Source organism: Diplotaxodon limnothrissa, linkage group LG10 (genome assembly GCF_057381915.1).
Source record: "Diplotaxodon limnothrissa isolate DT_005_m linkage group LG10, D_limnothrissa_male_GT1.1, whole genome shotgun sequence".
Taxonomy (NCBI): Eukaryota; Metazoa; Chordata; class Actinopteri; order Cichliformes; family Cichlidae; genus Diplotaxodon; species Diplotaxodon limnothrissa.
This window is the reverse complement of record NC_140605.1, coordinates 7,173,818-7,201,183: the sequence shown is the minus strand read 5'-3', so window position 1 is coordinate 7,201,183 and position 27,366 is coordinate 7,173,818. Positions and strand designations below refer to the sequence as shown.

At 43.0% G+C, this 27,366-nt stretch overlaps 1 protein-coding gene across 2 annotated transcripts in view; it reads right to left on the bottom strand.

The window, feature by feature from the left end:
- Positions 1 to 27,366, bottom strand: part of cblb (Cbl proto-oncogene B, E3 ubiquitin protein ligase) — a 171,279-nt gene that overhangs the window by 67,279 nt on the left and 76,634 nt on the right. For both annotated transcript variants that reach the window (XM_085364305.1, XM_085364306.1), the window contains exons 10-12: positions 18,062 to 18,262; positions 10,998 to 11,192; positions 2,118 to 2,495 (exon numbers count right to left, since the gene is read on the bottom strand). In XM_085364305.1, the coding sequence (XP_085220431.1) occupies positions 2,118 to 2,495; positions 10,998 to 11,192; positions 18,062 to 18,262 (774 nt within the window). The remainder of the gene's footprint in view (positions 1 to 2,117; positions 2,496 to 10,997; positions 11,193 to 18,061; positions 18,263 to 27,366) is intronic.

The following is a 27,366-nucleotide window of genomic DNA, read 5'->3' as shown; positions in this document are numbered from 1 at the left end:
TTTAATAATAAGTATTTTATATGATTTACCTTTTGATCTAAAACATGTTATGAAAGCCTTGAAATTAATATGGCATTACCATATTATGGTCAGACTTTTTATTATACACCACTCCAAAATACACATATATTGAAGTTCTTTTTTTCTTAGCTGCAAATTCAGTGACATGCTCACATTTACATAGTTTAACACAGCGGCACGCTACAGAGCCATGTAATCCTATTAAGGTCTCAAGGTGTACAGACTCAGGGAAGCTTGAAGTGAGGACCTAAATGCAAACACTGGGAGGCAGGAAGGAGTTAACTGGAGGTGAGCCGTTTATTAAGGCTGATTGTTGAATGGTACAAAAATAAAAAAACAAAACGGAATGGGGAACTAAAACAGAGAAACTAAACCGTGACATGCTAGCAACAGAGCCCATGGAACCTGAAGAAACCTGAGGGTTAACAAACATGGAAACACATAACAAACTGGGGAGGCAAAGGATAAAATACAGAGAAGAACATGGGAAGGGAGACAGAACACCGAGGTCTGACTGGGATGAGAGAGAGATGAAGTGACACAGATGTAGATAGAGAGAGAAAGAGACACTGAAGGGTAGGGCTGCCACGGTTAGTCGACTAGTCACGATTACGTCGACTATCAAAATCGTCGACGACTGATTTAATAGTCGACGCGTCGTTTGAAGCTTTGTAAGATCACAAAAGACGCAGGAATAAGTAGTAGAATTTAAGAGTGTAATAACGGACTGAAACAGAAGATGGCAGCAGTGTATGTACAAGGATGCCAGCTGCCGTTAAAACCCGAAGAAGAAGCTGTGTCCCAGAATTCATAGCGCAGCCCAGCTCAGTTTCCAACAATGGCGGCAGCTAGTTAGTTTTAATATAACTCTTATTATTCTTTCTGGGTCACAAAATAAACCCATCCATCCATCCATCCATCCATCCATTTGTTTCCGCTTCTCCTTTTCAGGGTCGCGGGGGGGGGGGAGCCTATCCCAGCTGTCATAGGGCGAGAGGCGGGGTACACGCTGGACAGGTCGCCAGTCTGTAGCGAGAATGTAACTGTGTAAACCTCAAATATCTGCTCAGTTTATCAAGACACCACATATTTTCAAAAGTGCCCCGACGTTTTCGGAGATGTCTGTTACCCACTAGCTCGATAGCTAGCCGGGAGCAAGGCTCACTAGAGCCCGTGAGAACACCGGACTCCCTGCAAATCGTTTTCAAACCCACCGTGGACTTTCGCTACTCAGGTTAAACATATATAGGTCACTTAGATAACTTAAAAATGTTATTGTTTGGCTTTTTTTTTTTTTTTTTGTATTTTATTTGTTCCTGAGTAAATCGGTTTGGCTGAGATTAAAGTTATAGTTTTTACACAGCTGAATAAACGTCAAGCAGACAACTGATTATCAGAAGTGTGAGATGCTGGAGAATATACTCCGGTGTCCTGTTATATTTTAGATAGCAAGGAGTTTATTAAACTTCACCGAAACAATCTGCAAATTTCATTAAAATTTAATAAACTATCATCTTGTCTTTATTTTTAGTTAGCACATACCTTAAACACTTAAAGCTGTAAGCTAATGATAGTTATATAAGAGCAGATGCATGCTGGTGCAATAAGCTGTACGTCTAATGGATGCATGATCTGATTAGTCGACTAATCGCAAAAATAATCGGTGACTAGTTGACTATCAAAATAATCGTTTGTGGCAGCCCTACTGAAGACAAAAGGGGAAATGCTAAAGAAAACTAAAAAATCCAAACTAACATGAATCCCTGAGGTAAAACAATAATCAGAAACTCATAAGCACATGGAAACTAAACTAAGAAAAATAAATCAGTCTTTCAGAATACAACAGTGATAATAAACAAGCTTCAAAAGTCCACACAAACAAAACACTGGGTCAAAGAACCATGACAAACCCATCCCACAGTTCTGGACACATCGAACCTCACGGGGCAGAATGAAGAGACTAAACAAAGTCACAGTTAGGATTCTTCCTCCCAGAATTGTGAGAGTTTATCCTTTCTTTTACTTAGTAAATTCAAAAAAATACAGTCCAGTACTGGCTTATCATTTTAAATATTTAAAAGACACGTAATCTTTACCTTGGAGCTCTCTGAATTTCCTGCCCCGTCCAACCTTTGATGTAACCTCACAAATTCCACAGATGGACAACTGAGTGGTCTTCGGTGCAAGTGACAAGGCACAGTGGGTCCCAGCTGGAGTTGGTGTTCCCCTCCAGTCTTGTGTGCATCTGTCAAATGGCTGTCTTTGGAGCACCAAGTCTCAGAGGAAATTTGGAATTCTGACAGCATGCCTGTAGAAGAAGAGGACATGTACGAGGAACTGGGGAGCGAAGAGTGGTGTGATTCAGGGGGGACAGGAGGAGGACGCTCGGGAGGAGGAGGTGGTGGTGGGTCCCTCTGTGGAGGAGGTGGGGCTGGAAGAGGCTTGTCTTGCTTCCTAGATATGCCTGGTGAAGACTAAAGGGGTAGAAAGATAAAGTTGTTCAATTAAATGAGACAACTAATTTGATACCTGGATTTACATTTTTTTAAATTCTTTTAATTAATCTGGTCGTCCATCCATTCTCTTCATGGGGAAACTGGAGCCTCTCCCAGCTACCATAGGGCAACAGGAAGGGTACACTCTGAACAGATCGCAGGGCCAACACAGAGAGACAGATAACTATTCACACTTTCAGGTGTGTGCTAACACAATGCCATAATCTTCCCAGGAGTAAAAATCTCCATAAATTTACCTCTGTAAAATGCTCAGAGAAAATACAGAAAACCCAAGAGCCAAATCTCAGACTCTACAGGACTCTGTTATTATTAGTTAAATGTTAAAGTTCAGTTTGCAAAAGACTGAACAAGTATGACTGTGCCTTGGATTAAAAGGGTTGCCAGAAAAAAAGCATTTTTCTACTTAAAAGAACATGGTTTAGCAGGGCTCGCAAAATCGCTAGCCCAACGGCTAGCGATTTTTCCAGTCGGGCTACCAAAATCTATCTCTGCCCTGCCCGTCGGGCTATCGTAGGAAGGAAAAATATATGTCAATGCTTTTGCATTCTTTCGGAAATGTAGCTGGGTAATTATGTCATTGGCATCGGTGAGCCACTGTCAATATGTGACATATTGAAATCGCGTTTGAATTTGCGCTTGTTTTTTGCTTTCACTTTGCAATCGTGCGAACTGTGTATAGAGAGCGATAGCACTGATTGGTGACGATAATTTGCGCACCAATTCCTCTGATATCGTCTTATTAATCGTTAGCTTACTATGCAAACATGACAAGTGAAATCTCCCGCAGCAAGCTTAAACATGTGAGAGGTTGATCGCGCAGAGAATCGCTGAGCGTTATGTGAGTGCGTGTGTAAAAGCAGCAGGATATATATTTTAGTTCTGCTGAGCCAAATAAGACAGGTCAGGGTGAAGGAGTGACAGCCAAAGAAAAGCTTACCACAAAACGGAAAAGTTATGACAAATCAGACTATAAGGCAAAAAGAAAGTGCAGCTTTATGGTTTCATGGACAAAAGAATTTCTGTGGCTGCAATATGACAAGCTAATATGACAAGCTAGGGCAGGGATAGCTCAGTAGGTAAAGTGGTCGCCCCATGATCGGAAGGTCGGCGGTTCGAATCCACTTAACGGCTACCCTGAGGTACCCCTGAGCAAGGTACCGTCCCTACACACTGCTCCCCGGGCGCCTGCTTAGTGGGCTGCCCACTGCTTCACAGAGTGAATGGGTCAAATGCAGAGAAAAACAAGTAATTTCCCCATGGGGATCAATAAAGTATCCATTATTATTATTATTATTAAATAACCAGGGGTGCACATAAGTGGTCCGCAGGTGCGCATTCACTGTCAAAATAAAAAACGCGCACAAGATAAGAAGTTGCAACGCGTGTTTGCGTACATAAGATTTTCTGGAGGAGAACAGACATTTATTTAGAACTCTTAAAGATGTCGAAGAAGCAAGCTCCTTTACGCAATTACTTTGGTGTTCCTCCACCTCCAAAGAAATGTCAGAAGGAGTCCGAACCACAAAAGAAGCACGTATTCTCGGAAAAGTGGTTGCAGGAGGTGAGCTGGCTTCAAACAAATGATGAATGCACAGAGATTTAGTGCAGAATGTGCCGTGAAAATCCCACTCTAGCGGACAAAAACAGTGCCTTTTTATATCAGAATCAGAATCAGAATACTTTATTGATCCCTGGGGGAAATTATTTTTTGTTACAGTGCTCTATTATAAACCAACATAAACCAACATTAACAAGACAGACAATACGCTAACTAAGAATAGTACAATATATACATATATATACATATACATAAGTCACTCCTTAATAAATAGCTGGAAAAGAAACATGTGTAGTTGTAGCAGTAACCAGTGTGTTAAGTGCATGCGTTGTACAGGGAGATGGCCACAGGCAGGAAAGATTTCCTGTGTCGTTTCAGTGGTGCTTTTCGGTAATCTCAGTCTCTCACTGAACGTGCTCCTGTGACTGACCAGCATGTCATGGAGTGGGTGGGAGGTGTTATCCAACATTGTCTTTATCTTGGACAGCATCCGCCTCTCCGACACCACCTTGAGGGAGTCCAGCTCCATCCCCACAACATTACTGGCCTTACGGATTAGTTTATTAAGTCTGTTGGCATCTGCTACCCTCAGCCTGCTCCCCAGTATGCAACAGCATAGAGGATCGCACTGGCCACAACAGACTCATAGAAAATCCTGAGCATTTTCTGGCAGATGTTGAAAGACCTCAGTCGCCTCAAAAAATAGAGACGACTCTGGCCCTTCCTGTAAAGTGTTGTGGTGTTTTTAGCCCAGTCCAGTTTATTGTCAATGTGTACTCCAAGGTATTTATAGTCCTCCACAATGTCAACACTGACCCCCTGGATTGAAACAGGGGTCAAGTGTTTCCTGGTCTTCCTGAAGTCCACGATCAGTTCCTTGGTCTTTGCCACGTTGAGCTGCAGATGATTCTGCTCACACCACGTGACAAAGGAGTCGACCACAGCCCGGTACTCTGTCTCATCATCCCTGCTGATGCATCCAACCACCGCAGAGTCATCAGAAAACTTCTGAAGATGGCAGGTCTCTGTGCAGTGGCTGAAGTTTGTGGTGTAGAGGGTGAAGAGGAAGGGGGAGAGGACAGTCCCCTGTGGTGCCCCTGTGTTGCTGATTACCTTGTCAGACACACACTGTGGGAGACGTACATATTGTGGTCTTCCTGTCAGGTAATCAACAATCCAGGACACCAGAGAAGCATCCACCTGCATCGCTGCTAACTTATCACCCAGGAGGGTTGGCCTGATGGTATTGAAAGCACTAGAAAAGTCAAAAAACATGACCCTCACAGTGCTCGCCGGCTGGTCCAGATGGGTGTAGACACGATTGAGCAGGTAGATGATGGCGTCCTCAGTTCCGAGACGAGGCTGATAAGCGAACTGAAGGGGATGCAGATGTGGTCTTACTATGGGTCGCAGCTGGTCCAGGATGAGCCTTTCCAGGGTCTTCATGATGTGAGAGGTCAGTGCCACGGGCCTGTAATCCTGGGGGCCACTGGGACGTGGTGTCTTTGGTACAGGGACGAGGCATGATGTCTTCCACATCACTGGGACCCTCTGCAGACTCAGACTCAGCATAAACAGTTTATGAAAGACTCCACACAGCTGGGGGGCACAGGTCTTGAGGACGAGGGGACTCACTCCGTCTGGTCCAGCAGACTTGCCTGAGTGAAGTCTCCTCATTTGCATCTCTTGAGTGAAGGTGATGGGTGGGGGAGGGGTGTCTGGAATCTCACAGGAGGCAACAGCGCCATGTGAAGAGAGAGGCTGGCACAGTGGTGTGGCTCTGGATTCCAGGCTGACTACAGGTGCGGTTGTGGGGGTGTGAGCAGACACTGTGGTGTCGAATCTATTGAAAAACAGATTCAACTCGTTAGCTCTATTCTCACCTCCCTCAGCTCCCCTGCTGTTGGTTGGCCTGAATCCAGTGATGGTCTTCATGCCCCTCCACACCTCTCTCATGCTGTTCTGCTGGAGTTTCCACTCCAGCTTCCTCCTGTAATTGTCCTTAGCCTCTCTGATCTTGTCCTTTAGTAACACCTGGACATTCCTCACCTCCTCTTTATTGCCCCCTCTGAAAGCCCTCTTCTTGTTGTTGAGGAGGGCTTTGATGTCCTTAGTCACCCACGGCTTGTTATTTGGGTAACAATGAACAGTCTGAGCTGGAACAATGGAGTCGGTGCAGAAAGTTATGTAGTCTGTGATACACTCAGGAAGCCCATTGATGTCCTCGGCGTGAGGCTCGCAGAGTGTTTCCCAGTTGGTCACCTCGAAACAGCCCTGTAGTTCCGCTAAGGCCTCCTCTGACCACCTCCTAACAGTCCTCATGGTCACAGGTTCCCTCCTCACAATTGGCACATAGCGGGGGATGAGGTGAATCGGGTTATGATCTGACCTACCAAGTGGGAGGAGGGAGGAGGAGCTGTATGCATTTTTGACATTAGCATACAGTAGGTCTAGAATTTTTTCTCCCCTGGTGGGACAGTCCACATATTGTCTGAATGTTGTTAGTGTATTGTCCAGTGATACATGGTTGAAGTCACCCGAGATCACAATAAAGGCACTCGGGTGCTGAGTCTGTAACCGGGCTATGGCAGAGTGGATAGTGTCACATGCAGCTGTGGGGTTAGCAGAGGGAGGAACATAAACAGCCACCAAGATGACGTGAGAGAATTCCCTGGGTAAATAATACAGCCTGAGTCCAACAGCACACAGTTCAATGTCCGGGCAACAAATCCTTTCTTTGATTGTTATGTTGGCAGGGTTACACCACCGGTTGTTAACTAAAACAGCAAGCCCACCTCCTTTCCGCTTACCGCTAGCGATGCTGTCCCTGTCCGCGCGAACAGTGTGGAAGCCTTCCACGGAAGCATTCTCATCGGGAATGTCCTGGTGCATCCATGATTCGGTGAAACAAATCAGGCTACACTCTCGGTATTCCCTCTGACTCCGTACCAGTGCTGAGAGCTCGTCGATTTTATTCGATAACGATCGGACAGTTCCCATTACGATAGACGGCAGACACGGTTTATACCTCCTCCTCGCTTCGAGCCTCCGCTGTCTCACCATCTCCTTCTTTCTTCTCTTCTGTCCTTGACCTCTGCATCGATGTGTTTACTCCAAATTTCAGCTGGTACTTCTGCGGGCCTGGCCAGCGAGCCGGCCGGCATCAGGGCGATCAGCTGATCTCTGGAGTGAACAGTCCGTGAGTGTAGGAGATGTGCCGCGGTCCCGTTCCTTGATAAAAGTAACAGTTCCACGGCCACCAGAAGAACAAAAACTCTCTCAATCCACATGATTGAGTAAAAGATAATAAACGGATGAAAATACAAGTCAGAAAAAAAAGAATACGCAAGAAAAAAAGAGCTAAACTAAGAGAAAAAGCAGGAGCGACTGTAACAGGCTGCACGCTGGTTGGCACATGCGCACTAATTATATGGACGCAAACGCGCGTTGCAACTTCTTATCTGGTGCGCGTCTTTTATTTTGACAGCGAATGCGCACATGCGGACCACTTATGTGCACCCGTGTAAATAACATAATGTTCTACCGGGTATGTTGTTGGTTTTCCCTTGATTTCTGAGTCGACAAGCGCCTTTGTTACTGGGACCAGTAATTTTAAGAAAGGCCCCCAATAGAACCCATGAAAAATGCAAGAAATGCATTATTGCTCAGTCTGCAATATCTTTCCCAGAACAAACACCGATTCCAAATAACATACTAAAAATAAACCTGAAAAATCTGTTTAGAACACCGTACTATGTTGGAAAGAGTGAACTACCACTGGCAAAATTTAGTAGTCTTTGCAAACTTCAAAAAGCAAATGGCCTCGATCTTGGTTCCACTTGCCTCTTACCCGTGACTTCAGTGGAAATTTCAAATTCAGGATCTGACACAGACTGATTCATGTCCTACACAGTTCTTACAAGTTCATAGAAATTTCTGTTCAATTAGAACCAAGTATTTGAGTTGATGATTGCAATTTTTATACAATGTTGTAATTTGTGTTTCAACAATTTTTTGATTAATGTTTTGTTTCCGTTACAATATTATACATTAAAGTATAATAATGTAACGGAAACAAAACAGGAAACAAATCATCAATCAAAAAATTGCTCTCGTTTTTATTCGGGCTACTTAAATTTATTTTGGGCTACCAAAAACTGAAGAGTCCCTGCCCGAAGGGCTACCAGGGATTTTGAAATTTTGCGAGCCCTGGTTTAGGATTGCAAAACTGAATCTGAACAAATCACAAGACAGGGGTGTCAAACCAGAGATGGCTACTTGCACTCGCGACTTAGACTCGAGTCACAGTTAAGTTGCAAAAACCAAAGCCTTCAGACTTGAGACTTAGACTCGAGGTTTGGGGCTCGAGTCTTGAGAAACATTTTTTACCCATGTAAATACGGTAACTGTAGGTTATTTGGATAGTAACGAGATGTACACAGCAATTTGTCTCTAATATTTAATAAAATGTTCTGAATATGCTAATAATTTGTGAATTTTTGTTTTAAATTTATCATTAATTATGTGAGGGTTGTAAGGAAGACATAGTCCAAAGGTTTCATCATACAGTGGGGCAAAAAAAGTATTTAGTCAGCCACCGATTGTGCAAGTTCCCCCACCTAAAATGATGACAGAGGTCAGTAATTTGCACCAGAGGTACACTTCAACTGTGAGAGACAGAATGTGAAAAAAAAAATCCATGAATCCACATGTAAAGAATTTATTCGTAAATCAGGGTGGAAAATAAGTATTTGGTCAATAACAAAAATACAACTCAATACTTTGTAACATAACCTTTGTTGGCAATAACAGAGGTCAAACGTTTACTATAGGTCTTTACCAGGTTTGCACACACAGTAGCTGGTATTTTGGCCCATTCCTCCATGCAGATCTTCTCGAGAGCAGTGATGTTTTTTCTATGGGGTTGAGGTCTGGAGACTGGCTAGGCCACTCCAGGACTTTCAAATGCTTCTTACGGAGCCACTCCTTTGTTGCCCGGGCGGTGTGTTTTGGATCATTGTCATGTTGGAAGACCCAGCCTCGTTTCATCTTCAAAGTTCTCACTGATGGAAGGAGGTTTTGGCTCAAAATCTCACGATACATGGCCCCATTCATTCTGTCCTTAACACGGATCAGTCGTCCTGTCCCCTTGGCAGAAAAACAGCCCCATAGCATGATGTTTCCACCCCCATGCTTCACAGTAGGTATGGTGTTCTTGGGATGCAACTCAGTATTCTTCTTCCTCCAAACACGACGAGTTGAGTTTATATCAAAAAGTTCTACTTTGGTTTCATCTGACCACATGACATTTTCCCAATCCTCTGCTGTATCATCCATGTGCTCTCTGGCAAACTTCAGACGGGCCTGGACATGCACTGGCTTCAGCAGCGGAACACGTCTGGCACTGCGGGATTTGATTCACTGCCGTTGTAGTGTGTTACTGATGGTGACCTTTGTTACTTTGGTCCCAGCTCTCTGCAGGTCATTCACCAGGTCCCCCCGTGTGGTTCTGGGATCTTTGCTCACCGTTCTCATGATCATTTTGACCCCACGGGATGAGATCTTGCGTGGAGCCCCAGATCGAGGGAGATTATCAGTGGTCTTGTATGTCTTCCATTTTCTGATGATTGCTCCCACAGTTGATTTTTTCACACCAAGCTGCTTGCCTATTGTAGATTCACTCTTCCCAGTCTGGTGCAGGTCTACAATACTTTTCCTGGTGTCCTTCAAAAGCTCTTTGGTCTTGGCCATGGCGGAGTTTGGAATCTGACTGTTTGAGGCTGTGGACAGGTGTCTTTTATACAGATGATGAGTTCAAACAGGTGCCATTCATACAGGTAACGAGTGGGGGACAGAAAAGCTTCTTACAGAAGACGTTACAGGTCTGTGAGAGCCAGAGATTTTCCTTGTTTGAGGTGACCAAATACTTATTTTCCACCCTAATTTACGAATAAATTCTTTACAAATCCTACCATGTGGATTCATCGATTTTTTTTTCACATTCTGTCTCTCACAGTTGAAGTGTACCTCTGGTGCAAATTACTGACCTCTGTCATCATTTTAAGTGGGGGAACTTGCACAATCGGTGGCTGACTAAATACTTTTTTTGCCCCACTGTATTTCACTGTATAAATGAAGTGTTTCTTAAATCTTTGTTGTCCAGATATTAAATATATATATTATAATATAGATATTAAAGTGTCATTTTTTCAAACGATAACCAAGGAGAGATAGCAGCAGCAACAATGTGGCAAAGACTATTAAATAATTATACAGACCATTATAATTACAATTACATCCAGCCCTGAACTCCTCATAGATTACAAAAATATTCCTTTTCATATGACTGACTCAAGCTACGGTGCTTGACAGCTGGAATGACGTGTGTTTGCCAATATTCAGTGTCTGCTTTTGATCAGACATAGCACTGTAGATTATGGCAAAACATCTCCACTTTGGTTTTTGCTGTCCAAAGGATACTGCTCCAGAAATCTTCTGGCTTGTTCAGATGAACTTTTAAAAAAAAAAACCTAAGCTATGCAAACATGTTCTTTTTAGAGAGCAACCTTCCAAATAAGCCATATTTGTTCAGTTTGGGGTTTTTTTTCAAACAGTACTGTCAGTAAACTCTGGGTCTCCATAGCATTGTGATAACACGTACCTTAATACTCAAGACTGCTACTTTTATAGAGATGGTAACAGTTGATAATCATGATCAGTGAGTGAATCAAGTGGATTTAATTAGCAGCATTTGGGGCACTTGGAGTAATTTGTGGATTGTCATGTAAATTCTCTGCTGGTCAGTAAACATTGTAGAAACTGTGTAAATAAACTTAAACACTTGTGTGCCAGGTGAACATATGAGGGGTTTCATAGTGGCAGTGTGCTGAACTGTGACTGACCTTGGGGGAGCAGATGGGACTGGCAGATGGGGAGCGAATGGCACCTTTGTTGATAAGGTCACGTCGTGGTGGGACAGGTGGGAGGCTGAGGTGCTGGACACATTGGCTGGAGTTTCCCCCATGGGCTTTTCTGTGTTGGCTGACAGGTGAAGAACTGGGCGACACCATTGGCGATTTCTGATGCTCGCCACATTGCTAAGGGAAAAGGTAAATAAACTTTTAAAAAAAAAATCTTAGTCGTTTATTACCAGTTCTATCCTGATTAGAGACTGCTAGAATCCACATTCTTTATAGGGGATAGATGGAAGCAAATCTACACCACTTTAAAATGTGGTAAAATGTTATTTCCCGTTTTGATTACCCGAGATTATGCTCTCGCCACTGCTCCAGAAGTGATGTATCATAGCCAACATAATGAGAAGGTTAGATATAACCTAGAGCTCAGTATTCAATTTTCAATAGTACTGTACTATCTATCATCAGCTGTCATGGGGCAAAAGGCAGAGTACAACCTGGACAGACTGCCAGTCTGTCACAGGGTTAACACATAGAGACAGATAAACATTAACACTCATGTTCACACATGCTTGGCCAATGCTCTTTTTTGGACTGTGGAAGTAAGCCTTGGAATCTGCAGTTTTTTAGAAATGGCTCAAATGGCTCCACCATCCTAACTTCTGTAAATTTTATAAGTCTCCGTCTTAGCGTTACTACCAATTGTAGTCAATGGTTATGACTAACAACCATAAGAAGATGTCATCAGATGGTGTCAAACCATCAGCAGTTTTTTTAACCATGAACCACAATGCTTTTAGCTTGGCTGGTCAACAATGACAGCCAGTCACTGCTCATCTTCTCCTGGTCCCCAGCTACCCTGTTCTTTGATTTCTCCAGTGCTTTTAACACCATTCAGCCACGACTTCTGAGGGACAAGCTGGAGCTATCAGGAGTGGACCACCACGTGTCCCAGTGGATACTGGACTACCTCACAGGACGCCCACGATATGTGAGGGCACAGGGCTGTGTCTCTGATATGCTGGTCTGCAGTACGGGGGCCCCACAGGGAACTATGCTGGCACCATTCCTCTTCACCCTCTACACTGCAGACTTCTACATCAACTCCCCACGCTGCCACCTACAGAAGTTGTCTGACGACTCTGCCATAGTCGGCCTCATCACAGGTGAGGATGACTCAGGCTACGTCCACACATCCTGAATAGATTTGAAAAGGTGAAAAGGTCTGAAAACGCTCTGCGTCCACACTTTCAGTCGTTTTCACAGAGATGTGCGTCCACATTGAAACGGCCGAAAACGCTTACGTTCAAGCATTGCACGTGCGTGAAACACTAAGATTCGGCCTGCCTCATTTCTGTCTGCCCTTTATTTACTTTCCGGCTCTTTGAAACGTCACGGCAAACTGTCGAGGAAAAGCACCAGGTTTTTTAAATGGACTAACAATGAGGTGGAGTTGTTGCTACGAGTAACACAAAATTACAAAGTTGCAAAAGCGAGTGAGAATTAAAGAATTTGAAGAAAAGCTATCTGAAGCATGTACAAACTGATATTTTGTACATGGGCGACCGTGGCTCAGGGGGTTGGGAAGCGTATCTGTAACCGGAAGGTCGCCGGTTCGATCCCGGGGCTCTCTGTCCTGGTCGTTGTGTCTTTGGGCAAGACACTTTACCCTACTTGCCTACTGGTGTTGGCCAGAGGGGCCGATGGCGCGATATGGCAGCCTCGCTTCTGTCAGTCTGGCCCAGGGCAGCTGTGGCTACAACCGTAGCTTGCCTCCACCAGTGTGTGAATGTGAGAGTGAATGAATAGTGGCATTGTAAAGCGCTTTGGGTGCCTTGAAAAGCGCTATATAAATCCAATCCATTATTATTATTAATCTTTAATAGGGCTGTCAAAATTGAGAGCAAACAAAACAACTGCTGTATAATGCCCTCCGCTATCTTTGTTTAATTGGTCACATGACTGCATCATAAAACTAACGTGTCATCATTTTCAAAAGTCTCCGTTTTCACTGTCCACACTGCGATGTGAAAGCACCGTCTTTAAATGTATTTGTTTTTGAGAGCGTTTTCAATATGATGCGTTTTCCTTCGGGGAAAACACAGTCTCAGTGTAGACAGGAGGCCAAAACAGAGAGAAAACCATGCGTTTTCAAAAGTAAACGCATTAGTGTGGACGTAGCCTCAGAGTACAGACAGTGGACTCTGGACTTGTGGACTGGTGTCAGCAGAACCACCTGCTGATCAACACTGGGAAAACCAAGGAGTTAGTGGTGGACTTCCGGGGAGACAGACCCACCACACTGACACAGGTGAACATCCAGGGAGTGGACATTGAGATAATGGACTCTTATAGGTACCGGGGTGTTCACCTGAATAATAAACTGGACTGGAGCCACAACACTAATGCTCTTTACAGGGAGGGTCAGAGCAGACTCTACCTACTGAAGCGGCTGAGGTCATTTGGAGTCTAGGGAGTGCTTCTAAAGACATTCTATGACTCTGTGGTGGAATCCATCATTTTTTACCGTGTTGTATGTTGGAGCAGCAGTTTATCGACAGCTAAGAGGAAGAGGTTGGATAAACTTATCAGGAAGGACAGCTCTGGGATGCACCCTGGATCCAGTGCAGGTGGTGGGAGACAGAAGGACTCTTGCCAAAATAACTTCTCTGATGGACAAAGTCTCCCACCCCATGCATGTAAATGTTGCTGAACTGCAGAGCTCCATCAGTGACAGACTGTTGCATCCTAGATGCATGAAGGAGCGTTTCTGCAGGTCCTTCCTCCCTGCAGCTGTCAGACTGTACAATCAAAACTGCTCCCAACAAACATAGATGTTTACTAGGGGTGCAACGATACTCGTATCGATATTGAACCGTTCGATATAATGCTTTCGGTTCGGTACGCATATGTATCGAACAATACAAAATTTTTAATTTATTTTATCAACTTTCCTTCTGACGATGCTGTCTGTGTTGAGCGCTCAGTGGATCTGCGCTCGACAGTGCAGCCTAGGCGGAGTAGTCGAACGCAGATTCACTGAGCGCAGGGCAAGCTAGCAAGACAGAAGTTAAGCTCTCCTTGCAACATGGCAAATTGAACCTCCCCCACCCTCATTCAGATGTGGCGTTTGGAACTATTTTGGTTTTCATGTGACGTATGACCCTGAAGGTAAGCGTGTCATGGACAAAAGTAAAACAGTATGTTGGATGTGCCACGTAATGCTCAATTACATTGGAGGGAACTAGTGCGTTAGCGCAGTTAGCTCGTTAACGTGTTGGCCGTCCAGCCCCACGCACGGGGCGATCCGCGGTAGCTCGTTAACGGAGACTTGCGTGTTGTGGCGTTAACGTCATTTCAGATTAACGCTGACAGCACTAGTGGGAACACAATGAATGTGACTGCACATTTACGCCGACATCATCCTAGTGCAAAGACAAGTGGAAGCAGACAAAAACAACAAGCAGCATGCTACAAACTTTATCCGAGTCATTTAGACAGCCGTTAGCACATGATTCTCCTTATGGGGACCTGATATGTTTAATATGCTGCTGAGAATATAGCCCAGAAGAAGCGTATAGTATAGCTTTTATTTTGGAAAGAGCCATTTCTCTGTAATAAACTCTCTTTTCCAAAGATGAGGGATTTCTCCATCAGATAGATTTATTTTTTTAATTACTTTGTTGTTTCAGCAACATTAAATTTAAAAACTGTACTTTTGAGTTAAAATATATATTTATGATTTTAATAAGTTACAAATTAAAAAGGCATGAACATTTTTTTTTGTATCGAAAAAATATCGAACCGTGACACCAAAGTATCGAACCGAACCGTGAATTTTGTGTATTGTTGGACCCCTAATGTTTATGTAACCCACATATAATTGTACGAAGAGTGATGTGACTGGATTTTCCCCCTATGAATTGATGTTTGGGAGACAACCAAGACTGCCACCCTGCAGATGCCCAGGGACGGGCATACCATCAAGAGGGGAGGGTGTAACCCACATACAATGAGGGTACCACTTTAAGGACTGATATGAGGAGAGATGGACAGCCTGCCCAACCAATCGAAATGCACAGGTCCCAGTATGTTTTGACCAATGGGAGAGCAGTCTGCCGCTGTATGTCCCACCTACGTGCTCTGTGTTTGCTGCTATGTGTGGAGGTAGTCGCGCGCTGGCAGGAGAAAAGAGAGACTGAAGCTTTTGAGCTGGAAAAAAGTATTAGATATAAGTTGCAACCAACTGTGTTGCACATAAGTTCACTGGTTATCAGCTACCTTTCATGTTAAAAGTAGCCACAGTGAGTAAATAGGCAAATGCTGCATTTTTCTGGTGACTTTAGAAAGTACCGCGTGGAGCTAAACTGTTAGCCTTTGTTAGCTCTGGTTGCTATCAACTGCCTGGAAGTTCATCTCAATCTGCTTCCAGAAGTAAGGTAACACTTGAAGCGCAACTTATGTTTATTTTTCCTTCATGTCGTATTACGGTTATTAAAGAGAAAACATGTCCTGTTACGTTATTTAGAGCCCTGCATTTTCCGACCGAGAGACACTATGCCATTGTCTTCGGCCGTGATGCGCTGAGATCGGTGAGCACATGTTGTATGTCTCAGTTAGTTCACGTCTGTTTCACATTTTATTGTTGAGAAACTGAATTAATCTCAATTGTTTGATTAATAATTGTCGCATATGCGACATATATGCATATGCACTGACTTTACTTGGTTTAATGCATAGTTTGTGTAAGAGAAATGTTTTATTTTTGCAAATTTGAGTATTTTTATTGCAAATTTATGTTGAATGTGATTTAAACAAAATCCTAAGTTGTGAATTATAGCTAGAACAGCATAATTAATATTTGAATTGCTCTTCTGACCCTGTCCGTTGACAGGTCAGGTTTTTTTTGTATGCTGAATTGTTCCTGAGGTGGATTCCTCCGGTGAAATAGATGGCGAGCCTTCCCACCTGGACTTAGAGAGACTGAGATTCGCTTCTTTTCCACTTGATGATCTGCTGCACCTTGCGGTGTGGTAGGACTGTATCACTCACACTTTCACGCACAGCTGGTTATACATAAGACCACTGACTGACATTCTCTCATCCCTATTTTCTTTCACACCCTGGGAATTTTTTGGACTTTACCCCTTGGACATTTTTTATTTGGGACTTTAAATAATGAGCTGTTGTGTAGAACATTCTCCACATGTGAAAAGAGTGTGAGATTTTCATTTGAATGTACATTGGATTTGTGTAATCTGTTCTATAAGAGTTAAGGAGTCAGGTTACTAGGGTGCACCCGAGCATTGAAACCCGAACATTGAAAACCAAAAATAACACTTGGCCAAGTCATTGCTTTAGTAGTTTGTGTTTTACTTTTCTTTTAATTTTTGTAAGTTTCCTTTCTACCATTGTAAAGTGTCTTTAACCTGTGCTTGTCAACCTTATGGTTTATGTCACTAAAGTTGGCCGGTTCTTTTGAGTTACATTCTTGTCTCTGTGTCTCATTTGAACACACCCCTGTGCTCCTATAGTCGAGCCTATTGGTCCATTGATATATTCTTTTCAACAATTCCCCTTACTGTGTTACATTTACATTGCACATTACTTTTCTCAGTTTATATATACACAAGTTACATGTCTACTTTTTAATGCACAGGTACAATACGCAATCTACACTTTTCTAATTATTCTAAATATTCTTAACTATTTAATAATAATAATAATAATAATGGATTGGATTTATATAGCGCTTTTCAAGGCACCCAAAGCGCTTTACAATACCACTATTCATTCACTCACTGGTGGAGGCAAGCTACAGTTGTAGCCACAGCTGCAGAAGCGAGGCTGCCATATCGCGCCATCAGCCCCTCTGGCCAACACCAGTAGGCAAGTAGGGTAAAGTGTCTTGCCCAAGGACACAACGACCAGGACAGAGAGCCCAGGGATCGAACCGGCGACCTTCCGGTTACAGATGCGATTCCCAACCCCCTGAGCCACAGTCGCCCAATAAGCATTTAAACATCTTTCAGTATCCTGCACTGTTTGCACACTACAACCTGGGTTTGCCACTTATCTATACTTTAATTTTAATAACTGTACAGTACTCTGCTTTGGTAACTATTGTCCATGATGTAAATATGTAAAAACTGTGTTTCTGTTCTGTGTCCTGTTCTGTTTGTATATGTGTGTTTTTGCTGCTGATACAACCACATTTCCCCTTGTAGGACGATTAAAGGATTATTCTAGTCTTCTATCCTATTCTATACTTTTGACCCTGTGTAAATTAGAGAGAATCCTAATACCTAATACCCTTTTCTGTATTATGAGTCCAGTCCAGTTTATTGTTCAAATAAACACCAAAATACCTGTAGCTATCCACAGCCTCAATGTAGATACCTTGAAAACTCCACCCTTTTCCGGCTGAGAACCATGGCTTTAGATTTGGAGGTGCTGATCCTCATTCCCGCCGCTTCAGATTCGGCTGCGAAGCATTCCATTGCGAGCTGGAGGCCAGCACCAGATGAAGTCAACAGAACCACATCATCCGCAAAAAGCAGAGATGAGATTCTGACACCACCTAAGTGAAAGCCTTCTGCCACTTGGCTGCGCCTAAAAATTATGTCCATAAAAATTATGAACAGAATCGGTGACAAAGGGCAGCCCTGGCGGAGCCCAACACCCATTCGGGAATGAGTCCGACTATGTGGACCAAGCTCTTGCTACAGTTGTATAGGGACACCCCATACTCCCGCAGCACCTCAAACAGCACACCAAGGGACACGGTCAAATGGACCAAATAGCATATGGATCAATAGGGGCTCTATGTCCATGTCGCTCTTGGGCGTCACTCCCACAGGCCTTAATTCTGAGACTCTCCACCATCTAAGAACTGAAGACGCTTCTCAGATGAAATATCTTCAAGCAACTTAAAGAAGTCCAGACATTTTTCTTTCCAAGTTCCTTAGACATATAATATATAACTGTATATAATTTCTTGAGCAGTGTATTTAAGTCTGTATTAATACTTTTGATCCTGTGTAGATTACCTTCCTGATGTTGGCCAGTCCATTCATGACAAGACAGTCTTCTCGGTCTTCCTCATCATCCAGGTCCAGCAAGGGGGAGCTGTGTTGGTCCAGGAAGAAGCACTTGGAGCCCTCATTTCGTGGGTCAAAGGGATCCACAATAATGGGCTCTGTGCCTTTGATCTCACAGCGACAGAAAGGGCATCCTTGGCCATCTGATTCCTGAATAGATATAACAGGCTAGTCATACACAAACATACAAAAACACAGGTGGTGACATTTTAACCAAAAAATATAACTAAATGCCACATGTTGTTTCAGTAACATCATGAAATTATTGTGCATTCATTGTAAAAGACCCTGTCAAAAACATAAAAAAATAGCAGTATTTCGAGCATCTATCTGACAAAGACAGAACAAAGCTATGCTTTTGGTAGCCATATAGTTGGGAACGTGACTGTGGACTTGTGGGAACTGATGTCCGTTAATTAAAAGCTTTACCTTTATGACACACATTTAAACTTTATTTTTGAGTGATTGTTTCATTCATAAGTCAACATTTCAGTAGCACACTGGGAGAATTCTGAGTCAAATGATTATTGTCTGTGGGCTTATTACCACACTACTATATCACTATTACCATTATCACAGAAAAAAAAATGCAGGCCGGTTGCATACATTACTTATTGTTTTCTTTGAATAAATAAACCTGCAGATTTTTATCATCCTTAGCTCTTGGACAACTCTTCTAATAATTCTTTTCACTCCTCTGTCTTTCAGGGAGCACCTACTTGTGGCCAGTTTATGGTAAATGAGTGATCAGTTCTGCAACCAGTGCTATCAGTTTGTTTTGCAACAATAAGGTTACAAAGGTGTTGAGAGAACTCACTGGTTTTACCAGTCATGAGATGTTTGTTGTGTGACACCTTGGTAATGACAGACCTTAATTAATAGGCCACCAGCTGGAACTGAACCAGCTCATTTTAATTTGAATTAAGTGGCAGGATTGCTTGGAAATTACTGATAGATTTCAGCTGGTGTCACTGCTTTCCATGCCTTTTACACCTCCCTTTCTTTATGTGTTCAATACTTCTTCCGTGTATAATTTCTCTATTACACATAACTTTTTTCATGGACATCTATGGTTTGATTTCTTTGCATCTGTAGGTTGGATGGGTTGCTACTGACATTTGGTGAGAATGTCACGTCAATACTGCCTTCAAAAATATATTTACTTTGAAACTTGGTGAAATGTTCAACACTTATTTTATTCAATGTTAATCTTTTTCTTTTATTTATTTACTTGTTTTCTTTTATTATTCTTATTATTATCTCTGTGGTTATACACTGCTGAAGGTGACAGGGATAGTAAAGAGAAGGAGTAGATTAAAAAAAAGGGAAAAACTGCAAGACTTAAACAAATAGCTCCCTGTGTCCACCCCAACATCCCTAGAGAAGCTGATGATAACCACATCTTGCATGTGAGCTCTCGTCAATTTTTAGTTTGGAAGGACCAGCATGTCTTATTGATGGAGACATGCGGGCACACACTCCCTTTGTGACTCTAATCTATTGTGGGTGTTTTAACATTCCTGGATAAAGTTCTTTCTTTTTCTACAACTAAGGTTTATTTGGCAACTATATCTGCTTTTGATATTGGATATGATGAGGTGACTTAAGGTGTACCTTAAGTACGCTGTACTGGTGTAGAGTCAACAACCTGTCTCTGAATGTGGACAAAACAAAAGAGTTGAATATCAACTTCATGGGAGCACAGAGAGATCACTGTGCACTTAACATCAATGGATCCTCTGTGGAGGTCGTCAAGAGCACAAAATTCCTTGGTGGTCACCTGGTGGAAAACCTCTCCTGGTCCCTCAACACCAGCTTCATAGTTAAGAAGGCCCAACAGCATCTTTACTTCCTGCGGAAGCTGAGAAAAGCCCATCTCCCATCACCCATTCTCACCTTTTACAGAGGGACTATTGAGAGCATCCTGAGCAGCTGCATCACTATCTGGTATGGTAGCTGCACCGTATTGGATTGCAATATCCTACATTGGCTAGTGAGAACAGCTGAGAAGATCACTGGAGCCTTTCTTCCCTCCATTACAAACACGTATCGCACCCACTGCATCCGCAAAGCTGCAGAGGAACCCACAAACCCCTCACACACACTCTTCACACTGCTGCCTTCTGGCAAGAGGTACCAGAGCATTCGGGCCCTCACTGCCAGACTGTGAAACAGTTTCTTCCTCCAAGCCATCAGACTCCTGAACACTCAGTAACTGGACCTTAATACATGTCACTACCTCAAGCATTTAACTGCACAATCTCATATACACAAACACACACACGCACACCTTCATACATCAAGCTACCTTTTGTACAATGCTCAGTCTTTTGCACAACCCACTGTCATTGTTGCACTTTTCTATTGCACTGTTGTGTCTGCACTGTCTTGTGTCTGCATTATTCTGTTCTGTCTGGTGTTGCACTGTTTTTTTGTTTGGTTTTTGGCAATTTTTGCACACTTGCAATTTATATAGTTCTGTGTTGATTGTCTGTATATGTCATATGTAGCACCATGGTCTTGGGGGAACGTTGTCTGGTTTCACTGTGTACTGTACCACTGCACATGGTTGAAATGACAATAAAGCCACTCGACTTGACTTGAGTACTGCTTCTCACTTTAGGGTCTGCAAAGTGAGTGGGTAGGCTTCATGCATTTTTTTGTGCATCCTTCTTACACACAGTTCTCTTCTGACAGCCTTAGGGTCGTATTACGTCCAAATATGTTAGGGTACCTGGATCGTTGTGTTTTTTTTTTTTCTTTGACTCTTGTTTATTCGTTGTTGTTTTCTCTGTGTGACTTTTTTCCTAGTTGACTTATCTGTATTTCTAGTTCAGGTTGTCTGGTTAGTTATTAGTTCCCTTGTCATGTCCTGGTCTCGTCTCTGTCCTGTTAGCCTTGGTCTTGCCTTTGTGTGTCCACCCCTGTTAGGTCAGTCTTGTCTTCATGTTTGTCTGCCTGTTTCCCTAGACATGTGTTCTTGTGTCCCTCTCGTCCCTTGTTCTTTCGCCCTCTCTCATCCCTTGCTCTCTCATCCTCACTGTCTTGCCTCCTTCCTCTGGGTTTCATCTGTGTCCAATTGTATGTGTTTCTTGTACTACCTCTTTTAGATTGACAGACAGATTACGCTCAGCTGTGTTCCCTCCTGTGAGTTGTTCCCTCGTTTGCCCTTGTCGCGATCGCCCTCATTCCCCACTGTGTTCTGCCTGTTAGTTAAGTTCCTGAACAGTTTTTGCAGTCCAGCAATAAAGCTGCCACTTGAGTTTGGTCTACATTTTGGGTTCTTCAAACCTGCGTGCCTCACACAGTGAATGACAGAATGCTGAGTTTTCCTAAAATTATTCCTGTGGCTTATAGCACTATATAGAATTTGAGCTTGTGAGCTCTTGCCTTTCTCTTTTCGCATTTGAGGAAAAAAGGAGGCTGGATTCTCTCTGTCTAAGTCCAGTTGCTTGTCTGCTTCGCTAACCTGGGGCCCGTTCTTCGTACCTCGCTAAGTAAGTTAGCTGGATTAGATTGTTGACGATTTCGCGTGATCTTAGATCTTTATGTAAACAGGATTAGATCGCGGCCACGCAGGTATGTCCGCTTCATTTATACGAAAGCAACAGCGATATTCCACCACTGTTTCACCATAAATAAATAACATCAATGTAACTAAAGATAATGCAGCACTTGATCCTTTTATTGATGTCACACAGATACATACAGGTCATTTCCTAAAAAAGGGAAATGTACTATTAATCATTCTATTACATGTATGTGATTATTACAGATGTAATTCATATTTCAGAGTAGTAATTGTAAATTACTTCGTGTAATCAAGATGGGAGACGTCTGTGAAGGTTCTCAGTCATCCAGGTCATCGTAGTCAAAGGAGCTTGCAAAGAAAAGCGTCTGGACTTCTTTAAGTTACTTGAAGACGTTTCACCTCTCATCCGAGAAGCTTCTTCAGTTCTAAGGTCAAATGGTGGAGAGTCCCAGATATAAACCTAGTGGGAGTAACCCCCCACAGAGGGACAAAAGGACCCCCTGATGATCCTCTAATCGCCTGAGCCAAGGTGTGAAACTGGGTGTGGGTCCCAATCAGCCAGAGTTTCGGGTGGGTTCATTGTGAAACCTGGCCCCACCTTATCATGCGAATTCCTGAGGTCAGATGGCCCAGGATGTGAGTGGGCGTTAAGGCGTCTGGGAAGGGATCTCAAAACTGGATTATAGATGGCAGAGAGTTGGTGTCGTAAACCCCGCCTCTGTTCAAAGATGGTCGCTCACAGTGGACATAGATGCTTCTTTCACTCCTCTTTCAAACCATCTGTCCTCTCTGTCCAAAATGTGAACATTGGCATCCTCAAAGAGTGTCCTTTATCCTTAAGATGCAGATGGACTGCTGAGTCTTGTCCTGTGGAGGTGGCTCTTCTATGTTGTGCCATGCGCTTGTGAAGTGGCTGTTTGGTCTCTCCAATGTAGAGGTCTGGGCATTCCTCACTGCACTGTACAGCATACACCACATTGTTAAGTCTGTGTTTTGGCGTTTTGTCTTTCGGGTGAACCAGTTTTTGTCTGAGCGTGTTGGTGGGTCTGAAATGCACCGGGATGTCATGCTTGGAGAAAACTCTCCTGAGTTTTTCTGATACACCGGCTACATAGGGGATGACAATGTTGTTGCGTCAACAAGATGGGAGACCACGGCTATAAAAGTGAAGGTGGATTTGGGAAACCTGTCGCAGCCATGTCCTGTCCGTCTACGCGAGCCACCCATTGCGGAAGGTGCAAGATTGATAAGGAGAGTCCTCAGAATTCAGCGTATATTGCGGGACAGACAGGATCCTTTAGCTCAGCGCGACAGTGTGCTCATTGAGAGATATCGATATTCCCGTGAGGGTATTATTTACTTAACCAACTTGTTGACGAGGGGGTGCAGGACCACCACCTGTCTTTTTTTGCTCTGCCCTTTTCTTGGTTGCTGTTATGAACAAACAAACAGAGTATTTCAGGGTCTCTTTCCAAGAGACTAAAAGCAATATAAGTGATAAATATTACCATTCTGTGGAATATTCTTATATTTCACTTTTACTTGTTCCCATGTTCTAGTGGGTCCTGTTGTGGCTCTAATGTGAAAGGGGATATAATATAACATAATATAATATAATGTAATATAATATTGGATAATATAGTGTAATATAATAAATCTACCCTACCGCCTACTGGTGTTGGCCAGAGGGGCCGATGGCGCGATATGGCAGCCTGGCTTCTGTCAGTCTGCCCCAGGGCAGCTGTGGCTACAACTGTAGCTGCCTCCACCAGTGTGTGAATGTGAGAGTGAATGAATAGTGGCATTGTAAAGCGCTTTGGGTGCCTTGAAAAGCACTATATCAATCCACTCCATTATTATTGTTATTATTAACTTACTTACGAGTTTGATTTGTCAGCAACTTCCTGCCAGCCCTCTCTCCTTGCTTTTGCAGCCTTTGCAGTGTTCCCTTGCGTTCTGATTAAACTCTGAAACTCCTGAAATCCCTCAATCAAGAGTTCTTGCTCTGCTGCCGGAAAATACCGAGAGCGCTCCTTCGACATTTTCGCCGACCAATCAGAGGGTTGCCGATCAATGTTTCTACTATCGATGCGTAGCCCCTTTTACCACACCCAGTGATCTCACATTACTTCATCCAGCTGTACTAATCGTCAACAGCAGGTGTGTTCGGAGAACCGGATTAGCGAGCTCAACGTTAGCGCGATGATTTGGTCTTGGATGTGTCATTTGATCTTGGATGTAGTAAGCGACGTACGAAGAACGGGCCCCAAGTCAGAGCTTTGTCTAAACAGAGGTTAACTCGCCGAATTATGGACGTTTTCCTTGGCATATGGCACTAAGGGTCTCTCTTTTCCTCAGGGCGTGAGAACACATTCCACCGGAGGAATGGGAACCTGAAGGGCCCTTTTTAAAGAAAACTTGCAATCAGCGTTACACGGACAGCTTATACACCAACTGGGTAGTGGTGGTTAGCACCAAGCTAGATTGACTCAACAGGTGTTCTTAGCAAGGTGAAGAGCGGAAGAACTGAGAGATGACTGTGATGACAGGGGTGTATGTGTGCAGGCAGGTGACCAAAATGAGTGCAGGTAGACATATTATCACAGGTCTTTTGCCTTAGAGCAGTAAATAGATTTTTTATCAGACATTTTATCAGTATCATGGAGTCTTTTCACTTTACCTAGCATGCATCAGCACACACACTGGACCTTGTATGTGTTAAATATTGATTCTGTTTCTTCTGTGGACATTTTGTGGTGTACTTGGAAAACTACACCAGACGGCAGAATATACGCATTGTGGGGATACCAGAGAAGGCGGAGGGCCCACGACCAACGAAATTCATCACCAAACTACTCTTTGATGTGCTTGGGGAGAACAACTTCGAGAGGCCGCCATCGGTGGCTAGAGCCACGTCCGTTCATTGTCAGACTCCACCACTTCCAAACCACAGAGCTGATCCTACGCCTCGCCAGACAGAAGGGCCCGCTCCTATTCAATGGATCGAGATTCCACATATTTCCTGACTACAGCCCAGAAGTCAACAAAAGACAAAAGTCTTCTCCAAGTCCAAAAGGAAGCTCCACAGTGCAAAGGTCAAGTTTGGTCTCTTCTACCCAGCCACTCTGCAGTTCACACACAACGGGAAATGCATGAGATTTACCGACCCTGCAGAGGCGCTGACCTACGTTAATAATTAATATCACTGTTGATAACGAACGCCCCGCCTCGCACCCTGCAGAGACTGGTGACTGAGGTAAGGTAACGATTGGGTTAATAACATTGAAAATCATTTCACAGAAGGTGGCATCATTAGACATGGCTACTCTGTCATATTTTGAATATTTCTTTACTCTCATTGTGTTCTATTATCATTGGTCATAGTGGCAATGAACGTTTTATATTTGATGGTGTAAATACACACCACACATAATGCCACTCATGAGCACCTTCCTTTTCTTCATTACTGATGTTACTGCCCTTTTTTTCTTTTCTCTTTTCTCTTTTTCAAATTATGAAAGGGCGTTACAGTTTGTTTAATACCCTGTTGGAGAGGTTCATTAATGGTTCAAACATGTATCCTTTATTGCGGGCAGCATGCAAATGCAGGTTTGCAAAAGTTTCAAGTTTTTTTGGGGTGGTAGCCTTTTTAAGGCCTGTTTATGTGTTATGTGTTATGTGTTGTTTTGGTGTGGCATTTGCTCTGTATTCACTGTGTGCACCTACTGTGATTTTTTTATCGTTTAAATTGGGCAAACATCTATATTTTTGAATTACATAGTTCTGACAAAGAGTAGATTGGACCCTGACCCAGATAATGCTGACGTAAAAATTATAAGTTGGAATGTGAAGGGTATGAACCAGGCAATCAAGAGAAAAAGGGTCATTTCTCATTTACAACATCTTGGGGTTGGTATTGCCTTCCTACAGGAAACCCACCTCAGGAATTGTGATCAGTCTAAAATTCGCAAAGAATGGGTGGGCCAAATGTTTCATTCACAATTTAATTGTAAAGGCTGAGGAGTGGCTATACTCATCCACAGAAAAATTCCTTTCATCGTATCAGATACTATCTTGGACCCTAATGGCAGATATGTGATGGTTGTGGGAGAGCTGTCTCAACTTTCCCTAGTATTGGTCAATATTTATGGTCCAAACTTTGACGATGAGAACTTTTATAAAAAGATGCTAAGCTCTATTCCCAATTTGGATAGTTATCATTTGATTATGTCTGGGGATTACAAACTGGTAATGGATTCTTTTTGGGATCGCTCTTCCCAATCGTTACTAAGACTGTCTAAATCTGTGCAAACAATTCAGTCATTCGTAGAGGCACATAAACTTGTAGACCCTTGGAGATTTAAATATCCCACTAAAAGGGAGTATTCGTTTTACTCTAATGTGCACAAGTCATTTTCTAGGATAGATTTTTTTCTGGTTGACCCCTACTTACTGAGTGCTATTACAGACTGTAAATATGATGGTCATTTCTGATCATGCCTCGGTTAGTATTAAGGTAACTCTTCCGACTCAGAGGACAAAGTGGACATGGCAACTGGACCCACTCCTACTCGCTGATTCAGATCATCAAGCTATTAACAACTATTTTAGAGAGTTTTATGCTAAATTATATTCCTCAGATTCAGCACCAGCTCAAAATAAGTTTGACGCTTTTTTTTCTAATCTGAAGTTCATTACAGAACAAATAGATTTTTTTCTACAGGTAAATAGGACGGATGGCATCTCAGCTTCGACCCTCTGGGAGACGCTTAAAGCGTATCTCAGGGGACAGATTGTCTCTCATTCTGCTTATATGAGGAAGAAGAAGTATAAGAAGTTTGAGGAATTATCCTCAGAAATCAAGACCCTGGACGGACTCATATCTGGTTCTCCGACCCCTGATTTGATTAAGAGGAGAGTGGTCTTACAAGCTGAAATTGATCTATTAACTACCGCCCAAGCAGAGAAGCTCATTTTAAAATCCCGTAGTAGATTGTACGAAGAGGGAGATAAACCATCCAAATTATTAGCTAGCCAGCTCCACCAAAAAGCAGCATCCCGTGTTATTTCACAACTTATCTTATCAGATGGCTCATCAACTGAGGATCATCAAGCTATTAACAACTATTTTAGAGAGTTTTATGCTAAATTATATTCCTCAGATTCAGCACCAGCTCAAAATAAGTTTGACGCTTTTTTTTCTAATCTGAATATTCCTATAATTGTCTCTGACTCGAAAGAACAATTGGAACAAAGTCTGACACTGAAAGAAATTAAAAATGCAATAATGTCCCTTCAGAGTGGAAAAGCCCCTGGTCCGGACGGGTTTCCAACTGATTTTTATAAGAAATTTATGGACAAACTTGCCCTTCTTCTTCTCTTGGTTTGCACGGAAGCAATAGAGAATAACATTCTTCCGCCTACGCTTCAGCAGGCATCTATTACACTCTTATTAAAGAAGAATAAGGACCCCCGAGATTGCACATCCTATATACCAATCAGCTTAACAAACTGTGATGGCAAAGTGGTCTCAAAAGCCATTGCACTCCGACTTGAGAAAATTCTTCAGGGGACCAGATTGGGTTTGTCCAGGGTAGACAATCCTATTTTAACCTGAGGCGATTGTTTAATATCATCTATATTGAGGCTGATACTCCATCCCCAGAAGCCGAAATATCGATTGACGCCGAAAAGGCGTTTGATCGGATTGAGTGGGATTATC